The sequence below is a fragment of the Hylobates moloch genome, unplaced genomic scaffold (assembly GCF_009828535.3).
Source record: "Hylobates moloch isolate HMO894 unplaced genomic scaffold, HMol_V3 SCAFFOLD_21, whole genome shotgun sequence".
NCBI lineage: Eukaryota > Metazoa > Chordata > Mammalia > Primates > Hylobatidae > Hylobates > Hylobates moloch.
Window position 1 is genome coordinate 22,999,021 of NW_026652296.1, and position 27,803 is coordinate 23,026,823.

The window sequence follows — 27,803 nt, forward strand, 5'->3', positions numbered from 1 at the left end:
TAAATGCTATTTATTGTGTACTCAGTCTTTTTTTTTTTTTTGAGACGGAGTCCCACTCACTCTGTTGCCCAGGGTAGCATACAGTGGCATGATCTCGGCTCACTGCGACCTCTGCCTCCAAGGTTCAAGAGCTTTTCCTGCCTCAGCCTCCCAAGTAGCTGGAACTACAGGTGTGCACCACCACGTCCAGCTAATTTTTATATTTTTAGAGACGGGGTTTCGCCATGTTGGCCAGGGTGGTCTCCAACTGCTGACCTTAAGTAATCCAACCACCTTGGCCTTCCAAAGTCTTGGGATTACAGGCACAAGCCACCGCACCCAGCCTTGTTTTTAAGAACTTGAAATACAGGAATGAACAAAACAGAACACCTCCCCTGTCCTCCTGTACGTCCAAATGTGCTTTCTACCATGGTTCACTACCTCCTCTAGCCTCAAGTCCACTGGACCATCAGTTAGCAGAAAGATGCCTAGATTTACAGATTCAAATCTGTCTGGCTTTGCCCCCAAAAGGGGCCTTCCAATCCAGATCCTGAAAAGTAAAGCTGTTAATGTATGAACAGATATATCATGATGAATTCTAGTACTAATAAGAGCAAATAGGACAATTAAGGATTGCCCAAGATTTGCAAGATTTGTTAATAGAGAAAAACCAGATTTTTAAATGAGTAAAAAGCATTGTGTGTTTCAAGATAGAAGATAATTAGAATGGAAACAGAACATCAGATTTTATAGCACACATCTACAAAGAGAGACAGGAGAGAGAGTAATAGCACTTCCCCACCATGTCATCTCTCCTACTGAGGTCAGATCTGAAAGGATATCTGTATTATCATGTCCAAGCAAGCCGAGAAGCGACTGTACAGCATTCAGCTCCACCAGAAGGTGGTACAGGTCTGGCATGGTGGCCACCACATGCATCTCCTGAATGATGTCATTTAGGTCCAGCTCAGATTCCATGAACCTAGGAGGGAAAACAAGATATCATTAGAAGGAAAGGGGCACTATCAGCAATGAGGAGCAAATAGCAACAATCTAGACAACAAGACAATCTGTCAAAGTGTCTACAACAGACCAACCAAGAAGTACACTCATCCAAACATCATACTGTCACACAATTTCCTTGGGAAATCGATTTCCTCATTACAAAAATCAATCTTAGATTCAGATCTCATTACAGGGTTCCCTTACTCTTGCAGTCACAAGCTGCCTTTCAGAGGCTCCCAAAGCATTTTGCAGCACTAAACGATCTGCCCACCAGTCTTATAGATTAGCTACCATTACCCCTTGGTGTGGCAATTCACTCTGTTGCCCTGAACATAGTTATCCTACTACCCATCCAAAAAAGGGTTTCTCTTACTTCCCACTTCAGATCAAGGGCCAGTTATTCCCCTTACCCAAAGGAAGATAAGATTTTCTGTATCCAAAAATACCCTCCCTCTTCCTCCTCTTTGGAGCTGATTCAGAGGCAGATACCTAAGAAAAGCAGACCTAGTCTCTGGCATCTTACAATCACCACCAACTTTACACAGCATGATACTTTACTCACATCTCTATATCTGAACCTTTCAACAAACCTATGCCCAGGCACTAAGAACAGAACTATTTTGCATTCACGCTGCATGCCCTCCCCCAGTGTTTGACATATAAGAAATGCCGATTAAGCCTTGGATGAACAAGACAGGAAGGTTTGTTCTGAGATGGAAATGAGCTAATCTGGTGTAAGGCAATTGAACAATACCTGACACAGAGTGACTGAGAGGAAGCAGTGGTTAAACTGACTCTGGCGTCAGACTATCTGGGTTTGAACCTGGCTTAGCCACCTACTTAGCCTCTCTATGCCTCAGTTTCTTCTGTAAATAGGGACAATAAGGTTATCTGTTTCACAGGGCCACTGTAAAGAGTAAATGAGTACGGACATATAAAGCACTGAAAACAATGTCTAGCATATAAAAAGCACTATGTAAGTATTTGTTCTCGTTACTATTGCTGCTACTATTACTGTAATATGTCTATCTTCTCTTCTAGAAAGTAAACTTCTTAAAGACAGGAAATATATCTTTGTCTCTTATATCCACAGATGCCTACTGAATTAAATTGAGGGCACAAAGAAAAGGAACACAAGCAGGGACTCCTGAAGTCACACAGCACTCATCAACTTTCAGATGCTGTGGGGCTGGGTAGATACAGCTTCTCCAAAAATCTGGAGTCGGTAAGGAACACACTCTAGAGACTTAGAATTCTTTAAAACATGCCCATATTTTAGACAATATCTATTACTGTTCTTCTCCATTAATATTTTTAATTACATGCTTATATATTTTTTCCCAATTGCAGAATACTTTTTGTAGAAAACCGGGGAAAGAAAAGCAAGCCCTCAAAAATGTAAACAAACCATCCATAAGCCTACTAACCAAAAATAACCATTGATAATACTCTGTATGTTTAAGCCTTTTTCTCAACTCACAGACTCTTAAATTCTATTTCAGTGTATGATATAAGGCAAAGGTCTAACTTTATTTTCTGAGAATGTTTGACCAACTGCTTCAATACCATGTATGTTTGCCTGTATGTTTAAGTCATTCTTCTCAACTCACAGACTTTCCCCCCAAAAAGTAAGCCTATATATATAGTATATAGTTCTATATTCAATTTTTGCTGTTGTTAATATAGGCTAAATAATTCCCCTTATCATTATTCTACTACAATAGGAGAAGCCAATACCTGACAAACTGCTATGGGTCTTTCTCCTTCTCCATGGCAAAATCCCTCACTCACCACAGCACTCTTCCCCGCTGAGCCGACATGGCTGGCCTCAGAATCCTTCTCAACACAGTGTTCCAAGAAGAGACTATGAATCAATCAAAGGCTGGGTGTGGCAGATTAAGCTTATCTACAATCCCTGTTCTAAATCATAGATTAATGGCCACACAATATTCCCTTGAGTAGACGTACTGTGATTTAATTAACCAATCCCCCTTTGTCAGGCATTCAGATAATTCCCATTTTTTTCCCTTTAACAAATGACACTAAGATATATGCATTCCTAATTATTGTGTTAGGATAAATTCCCAGGAAGGAAAGAGACAAGTCAAAGAGTAAGCATGACTTAAATAGATTTTGATATATTTTGCCAGAAAAGTACAAATAGTGCATGAAGTGCCTATTTCCCCTTACCGTTTTCACAAACAGTATTTCCTCCAATTTGAGATAGAAAAGACAACTCATTTTGTATTTTGCATTTCTGATAGTAAGATGGTTAACATTCTTCTAATGTTTACTATTTGTATTTCTTCTTTGCCCATTCTTATTAGGATGCTCATTTTGTTTATAGATTTATAAACACCGTATATTAAGGAAATTAATCTCTATACTATGCTGCAAAAAAATAAATCAGAGAAAAGTGTTTGCCCTTTAATTTGGACATTGTGCTTTTTGACATAAAGGGTTTTTTTTTCCTTTTGACATAAAGGTTTTAAAAAGTTCAAGTAGCAAAATCTTTGCCTTTATGAACTCTATTTTACATGTATCCTGAGCAAAATATTTTCTGTGCTAAAAGAAGATATATTTTAAGATGTACTTTTATGTTTATATATTTAAATATTTAATCTATCTGAAATTTATTTTAGTGTATTGATATAGGGCACAAATCTAACTATATTTTCTACAAATGTTTGGCCAAGTGCTCCAATACCATAATCTATCTTTCCCCAGAGATTTAAAGAAATGTCATCTATCATACACTAAACTTTAATGTGTACTTTATTCTGTTTCTGGGCTTTTCACTCCGTTTTATTGATTCGTCTGTAAATTCCTGAGTCAGGACCACACTTCCACATTGTTATAGCTTTATAGTATGTTTTATGTCTGTTACTGCAAAAAACTCCCTTGTTTTTATTTTTCAGTGTTTCCTTGCCTGTTCTCACTTATTATTCCAAGTAAATTTCATAATTATTTTAGCAAGATTTTCCCCCAATACCTTTTTTTTAAAAGACTTCCTTCTCTGCTTGCAAATAGATTAATTTTTTAGAACACTTGAAGTGTGGAAGCTAAATCAGAATCATGACTCAGTAAGGCTGGTGCAGAAGGATTCAAATATTCCATGGGCCAGGAGATCTACATAATCCTTGAACCCAAAGACCTCAACAAACCTCTAAGGCTTATTTGCCTTATGTGAGTGTGCGTATACAAGAAGATTTCTGGACAACAACCTGACAAGAGGTTTTTCCAGTTCACTTGGAAGAACTGGCAAGGGAGACTGGGCACTAAACAGTAAAAAAAAAGAAAAATTGTGCTGAGTGCAGTATAAGATCTGGTGATTTAGGTGATCGACAGCGAATGTGGTGGCTCATGCCTGTAATCCCAGCACTTTGGGAGGCCAAGGTGGGCGGGTCGCTTGAGGTCGGGAGTTTGAGACCTGCCTGGCCAACACAGTGAAACCCCGTCTCTACTAAAAACACAAAAACTAGCTAGGTGTGGTGGCGCACACTTGTAATCCCAGCTACTCGAGAAGCTGAGGCAGCAGAATTGCTTGAACCTGGCAGGTGGAGGTTGCAGTGAGCTAAGATCGTGCCACTGAACTCCAGCCTGGGCAATGCAGCGAGACTCTGTCTCAAAATAAATAAATAAATAAAGTGAACGATTGTTAGTCACCTGGAGGGGTCTGTCCTTAGGCCTGTTTAGATCAAGTACTTTATTATTATTTTTTAATCAATAGCATGAGCAAAGATATATAAAAGGCAAAATGAAAAAATGTTATATGACACAAAGCTTAAAGAGACAGTAAGCACAGCAGCTGACAATCAATTCAAAAGTTCCTGACAGGCAATAATGATGTGCCAAATCTAACCAAAGGAAAATTATCTGGGATCCACACAGAAAACTGCAGTGAACCAAAACGTCAAGTACAAATGTGAAGGCTGGGAGAGATACAGTTTCATAAGGGCACATGTGTTTCTTTCTGAACTTGATGGCTTTAGTGAACCATAACTGTAATACAAATCAGAACATGAGACAGTTCTGCCAGAGACAATTTCTTATTCATCTCTGGACATCCAGCACCTGACGCAGGCCTTGGTCCAACACAGAAACTTGGGAGATGACTGTAAATGGGGGCACAGATGAAAACAGCTGCCACAAGTGCTACGGTGGTTTTAGGGTACTTAAAAGAGGACAATACAGTGTTATGCTGATTCAACGACCCTAAAACTTTGTGACATCTGTTCAAGGAACCATCCTTTAGAAGGGATGTGGAAACCAATTCAGGGAAACAACCAAGATTCTAAGGAGTCTAGACACATCTCATATAAGAATTTGTTGAAATGCTTTCTCATTCTGAGTTGAAATTTTAAGAGTCAAAGCTGCCAAATGATGGAATAGCTTCCTTTGGAAAGTTAGATCCTTCTCACTGGGATAGTTAATAAAGGATGATATTACAAAAAAAATACCAAGAGTTAGATGGTAGAATAGACTGTGCTTCTCAGTTCCTTCCAACTTTGAGATTCTTCTTCCAAATATGGTCTTAACCCAATGCTTTTAAGTTTAGGAAGTCAGAAAATTATCAAAACAAAACAAGCACAGAATAAAACTGCAAGCAGGGAAATATTACAAAAATATACTGGGTCCAGTGTTACGTGAGTAACAAGATATCGCGAGAAATGCTGGATTTGGGAATGAGATTGACTTGGGTCATACTCCCAGCCATGCTGTTTACTAGATGTGTGGCCATGAACAGTGAATTGACAAATATTTACTAGGCACATACTGGGTACCAGTCACTGTGTTAGGCACTGAGGATATAACAGATAAAATAATCCCAGTTTCTGGCCTCCATTAAATATAAATAATCTATTACAAACCATTAATTATAAGCGTGCCTGGTACTACCCAAGAGAAGTGTCACTGGAACACAGAGCGCGGTGTCCCAACCTGATCGAGCAAGACACAGAATATTAACTAACTTATTGCTAGACCCTGATTTCCTTATCTTCCTATAGTGAGGATTAAAAGAGATGATATATATATACAGTGCCTAATAATAGCTGGCACATAGTAAGTACTCAATGAATCTATGTACCCTCAAGTTTGTTATGCTATAACAGTCATCTTCTGTTTTGCCTGACCAAGCACAGCCTACTCATGAGCCTACTCATTTAAAGCACACACTACTATTTGCAGAGAACTGTCTTTAGGAATTAGGCATACCTTCAGCAATAGATGACTCACAGCTGGGGGAAAGGATCAAGTTAGAGGTGACGGGAAAGCAATAGAGTAACATATTAAAACAGTAACCCAGGCTGAGATGGGGTCATCGATTCCATCTAATATGACAGAGAATATTTTCCTAGGCTGCCCATGTGCATTTGCTTCAGACCAGCAGGATATTCTCCTTCAACCACAAGAGTGAATATCAGCAAATGACCAACAAAGCTCAAAAACACTGGGAAAGCCACGGAAATTGATAAGTCCTAAATGCAATCACTGCTGGGGGAACATGATGCTCCCTCTATCCAACCAAATCAGCAGTTCTCAAAGTGTAGTCCTAGGACCCTAGGATGGGGTAGCCGGGTGGTTGGAGATCCTTTCAGGGAACTATAAGATCAAAACTATTTTATAATAAATCTAAGACACCATTTGCCTTTTTTACTCTCATTCTCTCAGGAGTGTACAATGGGGTTTTCTGAAGGGCTCCATGATATGATGACATCATTGCCCTGATGGTTAATGAAATGTGTGCTTGTCTATTTTTGTATTTTCCAGAATTTTCTAAGCACTTTGGGATATTCAACAATTTGAGTACAAGGAGATCCTGAGACCAAAAAGGTTGAAAATCAGTAAACGAAGTAATTTTGTCCCTGCAAAAATGAAGAGAAGAACTATTAAAGGACTTTCTAGGCAAACAGCACACTCTAATCAATGTGGTGTTTAGGAGAAAGATCACGCAGTGCAAATTGGAGGCTGCATAAGGAGAACTGTCAACTGAATCTCAAATGCAGTCAAATGAATAGAGGCATTTTTGGGTATGCGATCAAAATGACAATTGGATATATGGGAAAATAAATTTGAATGTTTCTGATCTCAACCGGAAAGTTTCATCCGAATACACTCTAGCAATTTTCATCTTAATTGCACCTTGCTGATCTAGAGAATTATGAAAGACACTGCACCATTAAGAATTCAAGAACTCAAGGTTAAAACACAATGTAGTTTCCTAACTGCTTTTTGACATGAAAAAAAGTTCTTTGTACATAATTTCAATTTTCATATGCTCAGATTTTAAAACTAAAATAGTATATACATTTTGTCTGAATGGAAAACACTAAATAAAATCACATTGTCTTAAAACCAGTTAATGAACCATAACACTAAGGTACCTAAGATGTAGATGGTGAACATAACCTGCAGAAACTCTACTCCAAATTGAGAGACGTATATCTACCAAGTGGGCGAAGGAAATACTGGTGTTCAAAGAAGTAAACTGAATTTCTTAAATTTCCAGTGTCATTAACCCGCAGCATAGCTTCCTCATAATGTATCCTTAGGTTCAAGCAATGAGGACGTAATAAAGATGACAGGGACTACATAAGCTCTCTCATGTTTATTGAGCACCTACAGCAAGGCAAGTACTGTGGTAGGCACTAGAGACAAACAAGACACAGTCCATCTCCTAAAAGGAACAGAGTCTAATGCAGGAACCACTGAGTACAGAAATAACAACAAAACAAATGGCAAAGATGTTAAATACTGATCACATGCACTGTGGGCAAGAACACAAGAAAAGAGATGCTGCTGCTGGAGGGAGAATTTAAAAATAGTGAGAAAATTAGCAGTAGCTATCATTAAAATGTACATACCCTTCCATCTGGGAATTCAAAATTTAGGTATCTATCCTATGGAAACACATGCACACAAAGACACATCTACAAGTAGGTTCACTATAGCATTTTCCATAAAAGCCAATATTTAAAATAATCAAATGTCCATTAATAGAAAGTAATTAAATAAGACATGGTATTTCCAAACCATGAAATACTATGTACCAATTAAAAAAACACAAGGTAGATATGCATGTACCACTATGGACAGATCTGTTAGATGACCCAAAAAATCAAGGTGCAGAATATGTACAGTATGATTTAAGTAGAAACAAATACATTTGCATAATTAACTGTTCACAAGGTTCCTCTAGGCAGAGGAATGGAAAGGGATCAGAGTAGTGAAGGAGAACTTTCATTTTTCACTCTACTCATGTACCACTGGTATTTTCAGAATGACAATCTATTCATGCATTACTTGTGTAATTACACACACACACACACACAGTGCTCCTGTATGGTGGAGATCAGTACAAAACCTGATAGGACTCTGGTGCTAAGCTGGGCCCTGATCTATTAATAGCTACTCCTACTATCAAAGAGGGCTGTGGCCCTAGGCCCAGTAACCACATTCTCCCCACTCTGCCTTCTCATCCACAGCACAGGGACAACATAGTTGACCACACTGGCCTCTCTAGGTTGCCATGAAGACTCTGTGCCCTCTGACACCTCTGTGCCTTTGTTCATGCTCCTCATATTGCCTGGCATGCCTTCCTGTGTTCTTTTCTGCCTAATACAAATGAATCTTCAAGGTCCAGCTCAACTACTATCTTTTCTGTGACATCTTCAATAGCCCCCAACTTGGTATTTACTGTTTCTTCTCCTAAGCACCCACAGAACTCTGCTTATATCTCTTTTAAAGTGTCTGTTTCCTTCTACCTTGCCTTTATAGTCAGTCTCCCTAGTAACCTATAAACTTGAGTGCCAAGCCTGTACTACTCAACTGTTAATTGCCTGGGGGCCTTGGGCATATTGATTCATTAAAATTGTATGTCCTGGGAGGGACAAAGATAGGGAGAGAAAGAGAGGTTTAGAACATTAAAATCGTATAAATGTGAAAGTCCCCTTGGTTAGGATTCAAGACTGACTGAAAGATACCAGATTCCTCATATAGCACTTCATAGTGCACCGAGGTGCCAGTGTAGCAAAAGTCACATTAACTATCATCTCATGGGCACCTACTATGTGCCAGGTACTAAGCTAAACACTTACCATTATTCTCCTTTAATCTTCATACAACCCTGTGAGGAAGGCATTATTTCCTTATACAGATGAGACACCCAAGGCTAAAAAAAGGGAAGTAACTTATTCAAAGGCAAGTGCATATCACACCAATATCTGTCTAACTTCAGAGCCTCTGACATGATCTGCACAGTAAAGCTATCGCTAATGGCAGGCACAATCAGTCTTCTTTGGGCATTGAAAAGAATAATGCAGGAGAGTTAACATAGCAGGGCTGACCTTGAAAAGGGCTGGCTTACAGGGCTGGCCCTAGGCTGGCAGCCAGGAACTTGGCTTTTGAAATGTTCCCTAAGTGATAAGATTGCTGCTTTGTCAGCCCAGGGCACTGAACAGCTGCTTTCCTTCCAGGAGCCTACAATTTTAGTTGTTATTACAGGCAGAGAATGCCTACATGACCAGTCCTCCATAAAAACCCTGAACTCAGAGTCTGAAATGAGCTCCCCTGGACAGCATCACTGCACACATGTTGGTTGATGCATTTCACTGCTGAAGAAAGAAGCATGTTTGTATAATCCCACCCACTGGGAAGGAGAAAATATAGGAAGCCTGTATCTGAATTTCTCCAGATGCCACCTGATGTGTCTTTTTCCCTTGCTGATCCTGGTGTGTGCCCTGTGTAATAAACCACAGCCCTGAGTATCACTGACTTTGAGTCCTGGGAGTCCTTCTAGTGACTTCCCAAACATGGGGGTCATCCTGGGATTCCTGGCCCAAATCACGAAAGCCAAAACAAACCAAAACCAAAACAAAATTAGCCAACGAAACGCCATAGAGGAGACAGGGTATCAGTAGAACAAAACCTTACTTCTCTGGATTGTCTGGAAACTTAATCCGCAATTCTTGGTTTTTATATGATCTCTTTTCAAATGTGAGGATCATTTTCTTCACTGAGCTTTCATCCAATGGCTCCTCCTGGTACAAAGAGACAAATGCAAAAACTTCAGTCCACAGGGGTTTCACACTCATTGTCACTACTTTCTTGTGGCCCTTATACCCCATCTCACTCTGCCATTGACCTTTCTGGGTTAAATGTACAGTACACTTTTTTTTTTTTTTTTTTTGAGATGGAGTCTTGCTCTGTTGCCCAGGCTGGAGTGCAGTGGTATAATCTCGGCTCACTGCAACCTCTGCCTCTCAGGTTCAAGAGATTCTCCTGCCTCAGCTTACCAAGTAGCTGGGACTACAGGCACATGCCACCATGCCCGGCTAATTTTTTTGTATTTTTAGTAGAGACAGGGTTTCACCGTGTTAGCCAGGATGGTCTCGATCTCCTGACCTCGTGATCCACCCACCTTGGCCTCCCAAAGTGCTGGGATTACAGGTGTGAGCCACTGTGTCCGGCCACAGTACACACTTTATCTCTCCAATTACAATGAGCAGTAAGGGCCTGTAATCACATGATTCTTTCCGGGTATATCACATTGGGTGTCTCACGTAATGCCCACTATCTGTAACATAGGAAATTCAGTTTGAGGTGTTAAAGACTGGGCACTTCGGCACTTCAGGAGGCCAAGGTGGGCAGATCACTTGAGGTCAGGAGTTCAAGATCAGCCTGGCCAACATGGCAAAACCCCATCCCTACTAAAAATACAGGCACATGCCTATAGTCCCAGCTACTCGGGAGGTTGAGGCATGAGAATCACTTGAATCTGGGAAGCGGAGGTTGCAGTGAGCTGAGACTGTGCCACTGCACTCCAGCCTGGGTGAGAGAGGGAGACTCTGTCTCAAAAAAAAAAGAAAAGGTGTTAAAGACGCACTCATTCAACAAATATTTCTTGAGCATACTGTATGGCACAGAGTAAAGCAATAATATTAGATAATATTATTATACATTTACCTTGTCATCCTTTGCTATACATGTAAGATAAGACTGACAGGTTTAACAGAATTGTTTAAGGTCAAACTCTGAGTCAGTGACAGTGACCCTTAATCTTTTCCTACAGCAGAAGTTGGCAAACTGCAGCCCATGAGCCAAATCCAACCTACTGCCTGTTTTTGTACAGTGCGTAAACTAAGAACGGTTGTTAATTAGCTATAGTCACTGCTTAGCATTTCTTATATATTACTTTGCCTGGTCCTTACTAGATGCTGAGAAGGAATTCAGACAGGTACTTTGAATCCTGAAGTAGCATCAAGAATTTAGTAACCTTGCCTAGAGAATGCAGAAAAAAGCTAGTAGACCGTACAGAATTTTCTGGCTTCATACATTGGAATAATACCTATGAAAGCAAATAAAATGAATATTTGAAAACTAAATCATTTTTCTCCAAAAAATCTACACTGAAATTTCACACATTTTATCTTCAGTTTACCTTCCAGTTTAAATTAACGTGCTGCAATGCACCCTGCTTCTCTTAATACTATCCCAACTCAAAGCTTCACAGCTTTGTAGTCATTGACCATAACTCACACCTAAAAGCAATAAAGAAACTGCTACTAAGAGAACCTGAAACAGATCCTTTTGGAAAGCACTGAATCATCCCATAATTTTATAAGTACTCAAAAATGTTAGCTATTATTCTATTATTAAATTTCTATTTCCACATATGGGACTTTGAGTGGGAGCTACCCATAAATTCATCTTCAGCATGACACATTTCTTAGATTATACCAATGACTCCTAGATCCCAAGGCTCTCTATTGAACCCCTAACTCCTCCCCAGGGTCTACAGCTTAAAGAGAGGTTCCCTGACGTGGTAAAAACAAGTCAGAGTCCTGGCTCAGTCAAGACTCAGAGCCTAGCTTCACTACTTACTAGCCATGTGACAATGTTACTCTGCTGAATACATTCCTCAAAGTTTCAACAAGTCCAGCTAATTCTATCTCCTAGGTCTTTCCTGAATTCATCCACTACACACTTAGAATAAAATCCCAAATCCCTCACATGATCTATGTAAGGATCTGGCAGGATCTGCCCAGATAATCTCTCCAATCCCAAACCAGGGCAAAGACTCCCACTGCTAGCCCATGTCTACTTGTTCTCTGGCATAAGTAGACTCTCCAGTGTCTGGCACACAGCAGGTACTCACTGAAGATCTGAGGAATAGAGGAAGGGAGGAGGGGAGGGGAAGGGATGAATGAAAATGTTACCTGTTATCTCTCAAGGTCACAGAGATGACCTGAAGAAAGGATGTACATAAAACTACTTTGTAAACTACATGAATGCAAGCTGTTATGGTTATTATTAGCAACAGGCACAATGCACCCAACATACCACTAGAATTTGACTAAAATAATCAAAACATTTCTAGGAAAGGGTTAAATCACTTTCAAGCAAGCTCAATATCTGCTACTTTTTTTTTCTTAGCTAACATCTTGCCCCACTCTGGAGAAAAACCACATTAGTGTTAACACAGCTCTCACGGGATTTCCGAAGTCCTAGCCTCTCCAGGGTTTGGCCTTCCCTCCTTTAATTTCTCTCCAACACTGGGGGAAAACTGAATTATCAGTCTTAGTCATCAGCCACAGCAGTATCTCCAATAGCTCAATGTCAGAAACCAGAGGGAGATTTCAGAAAGATGAATGCTGGTGATGTAGCACAAAAAGGACAATAATATTTTACAAGTTCACGTGACTTTACAGGCGCAAACATCACTTGTTTTTCATCAAATGGGACTTTGGTGGCAGTGAGAAAATAACTCCTGGACTTGTAGCCTTCCATGTGTCATTTTTACAAAGTGATCTCTTTTTCCCTGTCCCTTAACAGAAGGGCCGGTCCCACATTACATTTCTGTCTCTCAGGCTAGAAACCACTTACCCATGACAGCTACTATCCTAATCCTCCAGTACCAGCCTTGCCCTACATGGGAATTATACCTGCCAATTAACTGCTGCTGCAGGGCTAACAGATTGAGCAGAAGCTGGTGAGGAGGGAAGGGAGGGAGGATGTGCTACACACACTGTTTGTCTAAGCCCTGGCAAGGCTGCTGCCCTCAGAGAGGAAATTCAAAAATTCAGGACTGTCTCCCACCATGTATTTCTAAAGTGCCATCATCTTTTAGGGGCAGACCCCCAAATTAGCACTAGTACAAATCCTAATAAGGACAGAGCTATTGTCACAACACAGTAAAGACCTTTTTGGAATATGAATCCATTTTTTCTTCTTCTCAGATTCACATGCCAGCCTCATTTTTTAAATCCAAACTTAGCATCGTGTCTTTGAGAGAACCAAAAAACAGCTGGCTCTTAAGACTCTATTTCCATAATTCATATTGAACAAAATGCCAGAGTGAAATAACACACAAGTTAACACTTAAAGATTGAAAAAGACACAGAGGTAAGGTCATTTTGTTTTTAATCACTGATATTTTACCTCTACTCTTCCCAGCTTCATTCATTTATTCATTCAATAAATATTTATTAAGGGCCTACCAAGAGCTAGGTATCGCTCTGGGTGCCAAAGATAGAGCTGTGAACAGAACAGAGCCAGTCTCTGTTTTCATGGGAGGTTGGGAGGAGGACAGCAACGAGCAAAATAAACAACTAGAATTTCAAATCATGATACGTGCTGTGCAGACAATATACAGAATACAGTGATGAGGGAATGAGAGAACGGCTTGCAGGGCTACACAGGAAAGACTTCTTGGAGGAGGAAACATCTGAACTGAGACCTAAATGTGAAGAAACCAGTCGTACAAAGCATTAAGGAGAAAAGCATTCCAACAGAGGACACAGAAGTCCAAAGGTCCAGAGGCAGGAATGAGTGGAAAGGCCCCAAGGCATCTTGAGGAACAGCAAAGAGAAAGGCCCTGAGGAATCTCCTTCCCTAAGCTGTACTTTTGCAGTCACACCTAAATACCTAATACTGTGGCACCCCCTTAAACTTCTCCACTTTTGTTGCTTTGTTAATACCATTTTCTCTGCCCAAAAAGCCCTTCCTTCCACTTGGTGAAATTTGACCCCTCTTTCAAAGATAATAATGCAAGTGCCTTCTATGTGTCCTCAGTAAGATCCAGGAAGCCTGCCCTGATCCTCCCCTACAGTACATAATATGGAATAATTTTAAAACTCTGTCACGTTCTTTACATCTCGTAAGATGCTTTCCCAACTGCACTAGCCCATTTAACCTTCACATTAATGTGATGAAATATGAATTCTTAACCCCATTTTACAGATGAAGATGGGAAGCTCAGACAAGCTGAGTATTTGGCCCAAAATTACGTTTTATATGGCCAGCCATCTCAGCTCCCACCCAGTGCTGCCACATTACCTCTTCCTCTTCCTCTTCCCCATCTCTGTCAATAATCTGAAGCAGCCTTTTTTTGTCATCATCCGCTTCCTCCACCACAGTCATTTCTTCTTCCCGATAGCGGCCACGTTCTCGAGTACCAGTTTGTTTCCGACGCATCTTCTGCTCCTCCTCTTCATCATCCCGGGGACGTTTTGTGCCCCTATTGGGCTGAGAGAAAAGAAACACAGGATTTTAGAGCTGGATACAACATAGAAGCCGGGCGTGGTGGCTCACACCTATAATCCCAGCACTTCGGGAGGCCAAGGCAGGCAGACCTCTTGAGCCCAGGAGTTTGAGACCAGCCTGAGGCAACATGGTAAAACCCTGACTCTACAAAAAAAAGACTTTGCAAGGCATAGACAGCAAATATCCTAAAAACTTTCAAGAATTATCTGACTCAAAAGCATCCAGCATACAATTTCTCCCACCACATGGGGTAAAGCTCTATGTGGTCATTTTTCAGATCCTTAATGATTCTATAAATATACCATGAAAGTCAGTGGGAATATTTTTATATGCAGTTTTGCCATTTCACAAAAGTTCCTATGTATACAGAAATAGCAACAAAGCTATCTTAAGATGGGGACACTGGGTTAAGCTCATGTACTAGTCAAGATATAACTCCCTATGCCAGCCTCTTAGCACCTGGTTTTAATTCACATCTACAAAAGATTACAAAGCCTTTTTTACAGTTACTCACAAATAGTACAAACATAAAATATTACATATGTAACTTCTGAATGTCTACTGCACTCCCAATTCTATTTTACAGAAGAGTTGAGTAAGGCCCAGAGCCTGGGCAAAGGACCTAAATAGACACTTCTCAAAAGAAGACGTACAAATGGCCAGAAGATACATGAAAAAAAAATGCTTACCATCACTAATCATCAGGGAAATGCAAAGAAAGACCACAATAAGTTATTGTCATACCTATCAGAATGGCTATCATGAAAAAGACAGAAGATAAAGTGTTGTTGAGGGTGTGCAGAAAAGAGAACCCTGTGCACTGTTGGTGGAAACACAAATTAATACAGCCATGATGGAAAACAGATGGAGGTTCCTCAACAAATTAAAAATGGAATTATCATATGATCCAGCAATCCCATTTTTGGGTATGTAACCAACAGAATTGAATTCAGTACGCTGAGAAGATATCTGCCCTGTTTATTGTAGCACTATTCACAATAGCTAAGATATGGAAGCAACCTATGTGTCCACCACTAGATGAATGGATAAAAAAATGTACATATACACAATAGAACTCTACTCAGCCCTAAAAAGTGGGGAAATTCTGTCATTTGAGACAACCTGGATAAACCTGGAAGACATTAAGCTAAGTGAAATAAGCCAGGCACAGAAAGACGAATACCTCGTAATCTCACTTGCATGTGGAATCTAAAAAAGCTGAACTCATAGAAGTAGAGAGTAGAATGATTGTCACCAGAGGCTGGGGAGGAAGGGAGATGGAGGGAAATGTTGACTAAAGAGTATAAAGTTTCAGTAAGGCCGGATGCGGTGGCTCACACCTGTAATCCCAGCACTTTGGGAGGCAGAGGTGGGCAGATCACCTGAGGTTAAGAGTTCAAGACCAGCCTGATCAACATGGAGAAACCCCGTCTCTGCTAAAAATACAAAATTAGCCAGTGGTGGTGGTGCATGCCTGTAATCCCAGCTACTCAGGAGGCTGAGGCAGGAGAATTGCTTTAACCCAGGAGGCGGAGGTTGTGGTGAGCCAAGATCGTGCCACTGCACTCCAGCCTGGGCAACAAGAGTGAAACTCCGTCTCAAAAAAAAAAAAAAGTTTCAGTTAAACAGGAAGATAAGCTTTAGTGATCTATTGCCCTGAATGCTGAATATAATAAATAATAATGAACTGTACATTTAAAAATTGATAAAACAGATTTTAAATATTTTCACCACAGAAAAAGTATTAAAGATGATGGATTTGTTAATTAGCCTGATGTAATCATTCCACACTGTAAACATATGTCAAAATATCACCTTGTACCCTATAAATATATACAATTATTTGCTAATTAAAAGTTTTTTAAATCAAATATAATAATAATAATAAAAGCCCAGAAGCCAAGTATTACGTAAGATCACAAAACCATTAGTGCACCACTGAAAATAGAACTGGCACTTCCAGACTCCTAGTCCAAGGACCTTTCTACCGTACTCTGTTAGGACCTCATTGTGCCTTTTGTTGTTGTTGTTTACTTTTTAGAGATGAGGTTTCACTATGTTGCCTAGGCTGGACCTGAACTTCTGGGCTCCAGCAATCCTCCTGCCTCAGCCTTCTGAATAGCTGAGACTACAGGTGTGTGCCACTGCAGCCAGCTCATTTTGCCTTTTACAATGCAATCCATGAAGAAGTTCTTACTGCTGTTTTCCATTAAATTAGAATAAAACAGAGCAGTAGTGAAAGGGGCTTCAGAGCTGAAGAGACACGGCACTGTCCAGACACCAAACAGCCCAGTGTCTCCATTCAGCTCAACTTACTCCTGGCTCAACTTTGGGCCCGTCGCCTACCTCTCTAAACCTTAGTTTCCTCATCTGTAAATGGACATTATAATTCTTTTCTCTGTGAACTTCAAGTGAAAGAACTCAACCACAATGGTACTAAACAAATACATAAAATCATCACTGTGAGGTAATCCACATGATTCTGTCTTCTCCAACAAAACATTTGTGTTAGATTCTTCAATGACATTTCTTCATCTGATATAGTAATCATGCCCACCAGCGATATGCTTGGTGCAATGTGGTATGTTACTACCAAACAAAAGAAAATGCCACCTTCACTGCCAGCCTGCTAAGTTGTTTGGTAATAAGAGCAAATTTTCTATTATACATGTTACACATCTCCCCTTTTGACTTGTATTGAACAGTACTCTGCCAGTGGTAGAAAGTCATTACCCTCTTTATTCATGTTTCCTGCTTGCTCCACATACCAGGTGCTTTAGTAAGTCTGAGCATATGACATTGCTTAGAAAACTCACATTCGACAATTTAGTTTGTAGGGTACCACCTGCTATTTTTCACTCTCTTCCTCGTCTCCCTGAGCTAGATGATAATTTCATATGAACACACTCTATTTTCCATAAGGACAAAAATTACAAAAATGTACTATCATCATTACTGCTCTACCCTAAGAAAGAAAAATAAAAAGGAAAGCAACATGCCAGTAACCACAAACAGGCTATAATAAAAAAGGAGGTGGTGGTTTTCATGTAAGAAGAGGAAGTGAAGGTAGATTCATCCTAAAGGAGGGCAGGCTTCCAACTGGAAATCTGTAGCTCCTCAGCAGGTAAGGAACTTCAGCCCTCTGGGAACATTAATTCTTTCAAGCTCATAAAATAAGCCCTGCTGCGATTCTGATTAGCGTGAGCCTACTGCAGCAGCCAAGTCAAGGCATGAGCTCCATAGTTCTCCACGGAAAGGAGATTTCTAGACTGTTTATCTCCAAGGAGAGAAAGAAAAGGCAGTGGGCCCCAATTAAAAGGAGAAAGCTAAATATTGCCACAGTTAAGAAATGCAAAATAGAAAAAAAAAAACAGTAGCTATGTCTCTTTTGAACACATCTTCCAATCCTCTTCTTTAAAACAAACATTTCAGAAGTCAGGGGAGGAGTTTCATTTATTAAATTCCCATTAAAATAGCACTTTCCTTCTACAGAACTTCAATCTTCACCACATCTCTGGCAATGAGAAGTAGTTAACAGCTCTATTACATAAGCAGGGAGACCGGATGCCTAAGATCATTTAATAAACTCTTGCAAAGACAACCTGGTCCCTTCTCAAAGTTGAATCTGATCTCTGGAAAACTGCTAATCTACCAAGATTCCAGGACCCTAACTGAGACAGACCTGAGAAACTTTCAGGCAAAAACATCCACCTACAAATATGTCATATAAGACCCTGGTTAAGTTAAAACAATACTTTTTAAATCATTAATTCAACAAATAACTTACTGAAGAGTTAAAAGGCTTGAAGGGTCTTCAAGTAATCAGCTGCCAGTCACAGGCTTCCAACAGGGTCATGTATAAATAGGGACACAGGGATTAATAGGGCCAGTGTGGATTCTTGAGACAAGAATAACTGTTAACTTTTATCGATAGTGTAAGTATACCATCCCTGATAGGGCTACCTTTAAGTTCACCAACTGTTTCTCCAACCTTCTCCCTCACACACAGTATTCAGCTTTAGCTTTAGCTCCTCATGACAACTCTATGGCAGAGCTGAACCCATTACAATGCTCTGCTACAGCTCCCTCGGCAACTCAGCAGCTCCCACCTCCCCCTCCAACAGAGAATAAGCCATGCAAAGGCCCTGATATGTTTTATTTCCATATTTCTCTTCTAAAGGCAAAAATTGTAACAACTTCTCTTCATTTCTCTTCTTAACCCTCAAACATCTCTTTTTCAAACACTAACACTGCAAATAGGGAAGTTTTGAATCATTCCTGAGATTTGACCACTCTGAATAATCAGAGTTAGGATTCATTTCTTCAACAAAGTGCCAACCGTATGAGGTACTGTGATGAGTACTGGGCACGTAAGTGTGAACAAGACAAACATTGCCTTGTTATCAGAGCTTAACAATCTAGAACAGTGTTCAATTGAAATATAGTACAGGCCACAGATGTAATTGAAATTTTTTAGTAGCCACATTTAAAAAGACACAGGTAATATGTTTATTTAATCTAACATACCCAAAATAGTATCATTTCAACATGTAATCTCTATTTAAAAATTACTCATTTGTTATTTTACGTTCTTTTTTTCACACTAGGTCCTTGGAATCTGGTATGTATTTTACACTTATGGTGTATCTCAATACAGACTGGCCCAATTTCATGTGCTCAACAGCCATATGAGGCCAGTGGCTATAGTACTGAACAGCACAGGCCTAGGGGATTTCCATCTGAGGGGTTCCAGCTCCCTGATACAAGCTAAAATGGATTTGCCTTTCCAGCAACATTGAATGAAATATGGACTCAAAAAGTTGAAGTCCTGTTTGTTTGTGAAAGATTCACACTAAAAATTATGAAGCTAACTCAACACCCTGACCAACAAATAAACTTCCTAATTTATATTTACCCAATATTCACCACTGAGAGAGTGACTGCTTATACAAAACAAAACAAGAATTGTAAGCAGGGAAGAAAGAGCTGTCAAACTGATTTCACCAAAGGGAAGCCAAAGGGCTCTTGATCCACAAAAAGAATGTAACACTCACAGCCTGTCACAGAGGTCAACAGCTCAGGCTGTGCTCTCCCTGTGTCTTACACAGCCAATCCCCAGAGGCTTAAGCCATTCTTACCAGTCACCTTTGGAGATTAATTTGTTTTGGTATCTGAAAGGTATTTGGAATCCCTCAAGATGAAGGAATGACAAAAGCAACTGTTCTTAATAAAGTCATTTCTCTGCCTCTGCTGCCCACAGGACTAGAGAAAAAATGATTAACTCTTAACTTCTGAACATCGGCCTTTAAGGGTTTTTACAATCTTCTACAATTCCCTGCCTTACTCCCAATAGGTGGTGAGTGGTATAAAAGCTAAGCATTTCCCACCATCCAACCACACAGCTGGCAGCCTTTCTAGGATAAAGGATTCCCACTCACTCAAAGCTCAGAGTAGGCTTCACGATAATAGATAGATGCCTTTACTCGCCAATAATCTTGAGGCCTATTGCGTGTGTGTGTATATGTGTGTGTGTGTGTGTGTGTGTGTGTGTGTGTCTCCCTCCATGCCCCTGAAAACAGAAATCAAGACATCTTCAGGAAAGCTTTGAAGGAGTTAAAAAAATTAAATAATCAATCTGCCTAGGATACTCCCTGCGTACCCAGACAATATCCAACCTAAGCTTTGGGTTTCATTTTTCCCTCTTTTTTTTTTTAATTAAAAAGCAGTGAGAAGCTGTAGCTATAATGAGGGGCTGTGGGAACATGCAGTTATATTGAGCTCAAAGTAATGTACCACAGGAAGAGGCCACATCACCAGAACGAATCCTAAATTAAAACTCCACTATGAAAGCAACCCCATTTCCTCTGAGCGTGCAATCTATATTATCACATTTATGGGCTGTCTCGACCTCAATTAGGCTTGGGGGCAGTGGGGGAAAAAGAGAACTTCTATAATGAGCAATAATGGTATCATTATGATAAATTATGAAAACACACAATGCAATTATTAATGTGAAGAGCGCATTTGTATCAGAATATAAAAGTATAAATGTGTGCATGTGTGTGTGTCTAAATATAGCTCAACATTCCAAGTTCCCTGGCTAAGAAAGGGGATAATTTGTAAAAGGTACTTTTATGAAAAAAGATGTCCAATTCTAATAAGAAAATGGAAAAAGTCAAAGGAAACCTTCTAAACCTTGTAATAAACCAAGAATTCTTCATCTAGAACTCAGGAGCTTGGCTAACTTCAGAAAATGATCTTCCAAATGGGGCATGAAGTACTGTTTCCTAGATATCAAACAACAGGAAAGACTTAGTAATTTGAGCTAGGAGAAAGAGATAATCTAGTCTCTCTCTATATATATATTAATAGAATAGGGAAATCTGAGGCCAGTGAGTTTAAGCAACTTGCCTATGGTGAGCAAGACCACAAGGCTTCTAAATCCCAATATAGTGCTTTTCCTTTTTCTCCATGTTAACTTAAAACTGGTTGGAAAGAAAATAAGAGGACCCTGAAGAACTCACTAGTAAATAAGTAAACAAAGCTACTATTAAAATATAAGAACAGACTAGTGGCTATTTTAGACAGGATATAACTAGAAACCACCATCAACAGGAAAAGGCTTTCAATTCATTATTGCTCGGGTTAATGATTCCTAACCTGTTTGCAATGGTGATATACTGTATGGAGAATGAGTTTCGAAGTCAGTTTTTCCTCAATTCAAATCCTAGCACCTCTACTCAGCAGCCCTGGAAAGTAAGTTACTCCCTCTACGCTTCAGTTTTCTCAGTCTATAAGCTGGGAACAATCACCTCTTTCACACAGACATTTATGCATATATGTATGCATGTACATAAAGGCCTATGTTTCTTTTCTTTTTTTTGAGTCGGAGCTTCACTCTGTCACCCAGGCTGGAATGCAGTGGTGCGATCTCGGCTCACTGCAATCTCCGCTTCCAGGGTTCAAGCGGTTCTCCTGTCTCAACCTCCTAAGTAGCTGGGACTACAGGCACGTGCCAGCACACCCAGCTCATGTTTTTAATTTCTGGTAGGGATGGGGTGTCACCATGTTGACGAGGCTGGTCTCGAATGTCTGACCTCAAATGATCAGCCTGCCTCGGCCTCCCAGAGTGCTGAAATTACAGGCATGAGCCACTGCGCCCAGCCTAAAGGCCTGTGTTCCTAAAGTACAGAGCAGTTTGGCCATAGAAAACAACACACTGAGCTCTCTCTCTCTCTCCTGACATACTTGATTAAAAAATCAAAGAGGCAAGCTGGGCGCAGTGACTCACACCTGTAATCCCAGCACTTTGGGAGGCTGAGGCGGGTGGATCACCTCAGTTCGGGAGTTCAAGACCATCTTGACTAACACGGCGAAACCCCATCTCTACTAAAAATAAAAAATTAGCCAGGTGTGGTGGCGCGTGCCTGTAATCCCAGCTACTGGGGAGGCTGAGGCAGGAGAACTGCTTGAACAGGGGAGGCGGAGGTTGCGGTGAGCCGAGATCGTGCCATTGCACTCCTGCCTGGGCAACAAGAGCGAAACTCCGCCTCAAAAAAAAAAAAAAAAAAAATCAAAGAGGCTCAAGGTTGGAAAGAACTCTGACCATTAATAGTTAGGTTTTTAAATGTGGGTCCCTTTTTAATGTCAAAATATTTGACAAGACCAACCGGGTGCAGTGGCACACGCCTGTAATCTCAACAATTTGGGAGGCAGAGGCGGGAGGCTCACTTGGGCCCAGGAGTTCAAGACCAGCCTGAGCAACATAGTGAGAACCTGTCTCTACAAAAAATTTAAAAAATTAGCCGAGCATAATGGCATGCACCTGTAGTCCCAACTACTCAGGAAGCTGAGGTGAGAGGATCACTTGAGCCCAGGAGGCTGCAGTGAGCCAAAGTTGTGCCACCGTACCCCAGTCTGGGTGACACAGAGAGACTCTGTCTCAAAAAAAAAAAAAAAAATTGACAGGACCACCCACCCTCGGACTTCCATTTTTTGGTACCCAATGATTAAGACACGATGACGACAAATAAATAAATTACTATTATTTGGTAATACTTTTCATTGAATTTGTGTTTTTAATGTCCACATTGACAAAGAGAGGGGAGAGAGAGATTATGTACTCATTTCTCAGAAAATGCTTGTGTACATCTGGATCCACAACTTCTTGCAATAATTCTGAGGCTCTAGAGACAGTTCTGGCATCAGGCACCCTTGATCTCACCCAGTCATCTATCTTAGGTTTGAATCCTTTTTAACATATCTCTGCCCAGGCATATGCCAGGGCTTTCCTAACACCTCCAGTGACCAGATACTCATCTCCTCCCTAAACTGTGCCCCCTCCACTTTGAATCACTCAGTTAGGAAGCTCATTCAATTGAAGAGAAACCTTTCCACTTACACTCCCCTTCCATGGTTCCTAATACTTCTAATACTTCCCCCCTTAAGGAAATGTAAAACATGTCTAGTCTCACTCACATTAAAAAAAAAAAAAATTACATTTTTCAAGACAGCAATTCTTCTTATTTCTTCCTTCCCAATTGCCTTTTCTTTTTCAGAATAAACACTTTCAATAAGAAGGTCGGGCAGGGGGGCAACAGAGGAGAGGAGGGGGGTATACACATAATTACATTCCTTCCTAGCATTATTTTGGAATTTCATAATTTTAAATCTTTCTAATACCTCTTGGAATAATTAGACATATGGAATGTCACAAACCCGCTTGTGGATGCATTGGTCTAACCAAATTGAAATGCTCAGAAATCATCTGCTGTTAACCTCTTCTGATTACCTTTTGTCAGAATAAAAGGGAGTTTTCAAACATTCATTTGTACCAGATGGCAGTGAGTGGCCTGACCCAGAAGTTACAGATGAGTTGCAGTAATGAGTTTTCCCTTTCCTTTACTGGCTGCACATTCACTGGTGACATTTTACAACTAGGACTTCTGGCTCAATCAATATTTGCAGGCATGAAACCTGCCAAAGTTAACATCAGGGCTCCCTTGCAAATTTGCTTAAGGCACCACAAATGAAAAAGCTCACACTCTAATGCTGCAACTATCATCAGCCAAAGTTCATAATTAGAGATCAAAGTAATCAGAGACAGAAAATTCCACCCACCTCAAAGGGTTGTTGTGATGATTAAACAATACACCTTACAAACGTGCCCTAGGTAAACTATAAATTGCTATACCAATGAAAGGTGTTATCATCATCATATTTTTAGGAAATGTCTGAGTGAAAATGCCAGATATTCATATATAAATACATATTACACCTCTGCAAATTTGCAAGACTAGCTTCAAAAAAAAGATCAATGAATTATGTCAACCTACTACCTTTTTTTTGGAGGAAAAAATAGGTATCAAGAGCTTCTCAAAATCCCAAAGCAGAGTCTTTGCAAAATATAAAAGAGAAGCACCATTTATTCTCAATTAAAAAAAAATTACAGGCAGCAAGACCACAGTAATTACTGGAGACTATGGTCTTTATCAATGTTCACAATGAAGGGGAAAATATCAATGTATCAAAAATCAAAATTACAAACAGTCTCACTTATGATCTGTAATCTGATTGGCTGACAGCTAAGATGGATGTGATTTACGATTTAAATCACTAGTCATAAAGACTACTTAATCCATTTTTCCTACCAAAAAATTCTTATTCCTTGTTAAAGCCTGAATATATATTCATCTCACCACCAAAAGGTGTATAGATTTCTTTTTTAGAAGTACAAACTATACTTTAATGTCCATGGTTTACTTTGACATCTGCTCTGATTGATTCTACAGCTACATCAGAAAGCTGAATGTTGATTCAGTTTATCAAAACTAACATAGGCAGATTACTTGTAAAGTTACTGGAAGGCAAACTATCTCCATTTTAGCACACTTATGAATCTGTTTTGTTAGCTACACCAGAACCATCAGCATCCATTCATTCATTAAGGAAGTATTTACTGAGCTAAAAGAATCTGAACATCACTCTATTAGGTGCTGGATGGACTATTGGACATCAATTTAACAACAAAACAGCACTGATCTAAAAGAAGTAAGGTGGTACAATGCAAACAGCAGCAAACCAAAAATCAGAAAAATCTGGGTTCTAGTGGTAAATCACTTAAGAGCCACGTGACCTTGGATAAGTCATTAGACTTATCAATGCTGCATTTATAAAAAATGCTAAGCTCTTGCTTCGCTATCTCACAAAACTAACTTTACTTTAAAGTAAGCTAAGGGATAGGAAGATTAAAATGAGATAAAAATACAGGACTTTGAAAAGAAAGCACGGAATTCAATTTCTCTTAATGACTGCAAACTGCAAAGCCCTGTATATACAACAGACTTTATTTATTTATTTATTTATTTATTTATTTAAGACAGTCTCACTCTGTCTCCCTGGATGGAGTGCAGTGGCGTGATCTTGGCTCACTGAAACCTCCACTTCCCAGGTTCAAGCGATTCTCCTGCCTCAGCCTCCCAAGTGGCTGGGACTACAGGCGTGCACTACCACACCTGGCTAATTTTTGTATTTTTAGTAGAGATGGGGTTTTGCCATGTTGGCCAGGCTGGTCTCAAACTCCTGACCTCAAATAATCCGCCTGCCTTGGCCTCCAAAAGTGCTGGGATTACAGGCATGAGCAACCATGCCTGACCAGACTTAAAATAACTTAAAGCCAGCTTTTGACAAAGAACATAAGATGATCGTAGAAGAAAAAATAATGAGTAGCCCATAAGCATATAAAAAGTAGCCCAACCTCATTAGAAATCAGGGAAATGTACATAAAAACCATTAGTTATCATTGGATTGACAAAAATGAAAAAATAAAAAATCTGGTAATACCAAGTGTTGGTGAGGATATGGGGAAACAAGAACTGTTGATACTTGCTGACAGAGGAGTATAAATGAGTACAGAGCAAATTGGTGAGGCCTGATACCACTGATGCATATATTCTACGACTATCCCAGTAGTTCTACTCCTAGGGACATAGACACTAGAGAAATGCTCACACATATACACAAGGAGTTATTTAAAGAATGATCACTGGACAATAAGAAACAAAGTTAAATGATCCATGGATGCATGCATAAATAGTAACAGTAAGAAAAAAGTACATGAGCATAATAATCCCCAAATTCAGGATACTGATTGCTTCTAAAGGAGGCTAAGAGAAAGTAGATTAGGGAGGAGTATGCGTTGAAATGAGATTAGGGAAGGGTGCAAAGGAGACTTTATCTGTATTTACAATGTTTTATTTCTTAAAGTAAGATCTGAAGTAAATTTGGCAAAATGGTGTGATTATGCACACACTGAAGAGAAAAAAGGTTGGGGGGTACCACCAGAAGCTAGCAGGGATCATGCAGACCAAGTCATGCCCAACTGGCTGTGCTTCTTTGATATTGTTACTGTTGATTAAGATTAAGGGTTTATAATACTCACAGGGTACCTTAAAGTCAACAAGATCTCTCACAGAGTTATTCAATGAGTCAACAGGATAACCAGCTTTAATTATTTTTAAAGCTAATGCATATTAAGTGTGCACTTTTAGAAGTATAAAACTCAATTCACCTTAGCTCGACAGCAGTGAGTTAGCTACTGTGCATTAAAAGACACACTACCAACAGGAGAATATATGAGCAGGATAGCAGAGGGTCTGGAAGCCTTGCTATAGGAAAAATCAATAATGGAATCCAAGACGATTCATGAAGGGACCCAGGAGTGAATCACCATCAGTTGTTAATGGATGCCTTAGAATACAGTAAGTGCAAACAGTGCTACAAAAAATGGCAGATCACCTTCCATCCCCCTTCACTGCAGCTAGAGAAGTCCTACTCAGTCTTAGGCCCTCACTCAAATGTCACCTCAAGAGTCCTCCACATACTCCAGTAAGACTTGTGAGCTTCCTCGGCAGTGTGTCAGATCTCTTCCGGCACACAATGTATGTGTGAATAAGTCTCTATTTCCTCTACTAAATCATGGGCTAGGTCTTCAAGAGTAGGGATCCTAGGATTTGACCCTTGCTCCTAACAAGTATCTCAGCACCTAAGAGTGACTTGTTCATAGCAGGCACTTAATCCTAAATCAATGAGAGACAGATTTTTGGCTCCATATATATTAGCATATATATACTCACTAAAGTGAAAAAGAAAAAGACACATTCACTGAAAGTGTCCCAATAGAGTCCAAATTATATGTCATGCTGCTGTCAACAGGCCCTCCTGGCTGGACTCTTTAGACCTCTAAGATTCTCGTAGTCAATGTCTGGGCCTTAACCCAGCTTAAATGAAAACTATTTTTCTGTTTTTCAAAACAATAATTTACCACCACCTTTTTTTAATTTGAAAAATAATTTATTTTATTCATCCTGTTGAAAAGGTTTTTAAGTTGTATAGGCCATGCAATGTGGCTCACACCAGTAATCTTAGCAATTTGGCAGGCCAAAGCAAGAGGATTGCTTCAGCCTAGGAGTTCAAGACCAGCCTGGGAAACAGTGAGACCCTGTGTCGACACAAAATAAATTCAGGCTGCACGCAGTGGCTCATGCCTGTAATCCCAGCACTTTAGGAGGCTGAGATGGGTGGATCACGAGGTCAGGAGATCAAGACCATTCTGGCTAACACGGTGAAACCCCCTCTCTACTAAAAATACAAAAAAATTAGCTGGGCATGGTGGCAGGCACCTATGGTCCCAGCTACTAGGTAGGCTGAGGCAGAAGAATGGCGTGAACCTGGAAGGTGGAGCTTGTAGTAAGCCGAGATCACACCACTGCACTCCAGCCTGGGCAACAGAGTGAGACTCCGTCTCAAAAATAAATAAATAAAAATAAAAAATAAATTTTAAAAAAATTAGCCAGGCACAGTGATACACGCACATGCCTGTAGTCCCAGCTACTCAAAAGGCTGAGATGGGAGGACTGCTTGAGCCCAGGAGATCAAGGCAGCAGTGAGCCGAGATCACATCACTGCACTCCAGCCTGGGCAACCGAGCAAGACCCTATCTCAAAAAAAAAAAAAAGAAAAACAAGTTGTATAAATGTCAGCCATGAACAAATGCAGGATGAAAACAAAACAAAATCTTTCTGCCTACAGATTATATCTCATTTCAAATAAAATAAAATATCTTCTAACATTTTTCTAAGGTTATTACATTTAAAAAGTAAGATAAATCCCACTCGATAGCCAATGAGTGTCATGTATATGGGCCCTTGTGAACATGGAGATGAGAAAGGAACTGTCCTCACTGAGCTTTACAGGGCACCCTTACTAAGCACCTA

The 27,803-nt window shown here is 40.0% G+C and overlaps 1 protein-coding gene across 4 annotated transcripts in view; it reads right to left on the bottom strand.

Moving 5' to 3' along the window:
* The window catches only part of CTNNBL1 (catenin beta like 1), a 179,035-nt gene that overhangs the window by 124,989 nt on the left and 26,243 nt on the right, over positions 1–27,803 (bottom strand). For 3 of the 4 annotated variants that reach the window (XM_058433222.1, XM_058433220.1, XM_058433221.1), the window contains exons 2-4: positions 14,323–14,511; positions 9,919–10,025; positions 820–961 (exon numbers count right to left, since the gene is read on the bottom strand). In XM_058433222.1, the coding sequence (XP_058289205.1) occupies positions 820–961; positions 9,919–10,025; positions 14,323–14,460 (387 nt within the window). In that variant the 5' untranslated portion in view covers positions 14,461–14,511. Of the gene's footprint in view, positions 1–819; positions 962–2,721; positions 2,811–9,918; positions 10,026–14,322; positions 14,512–27,803 lie in introns of those variants that run through there. The other variant, XM_058433223.1, reaches the window with a different exon arrangement.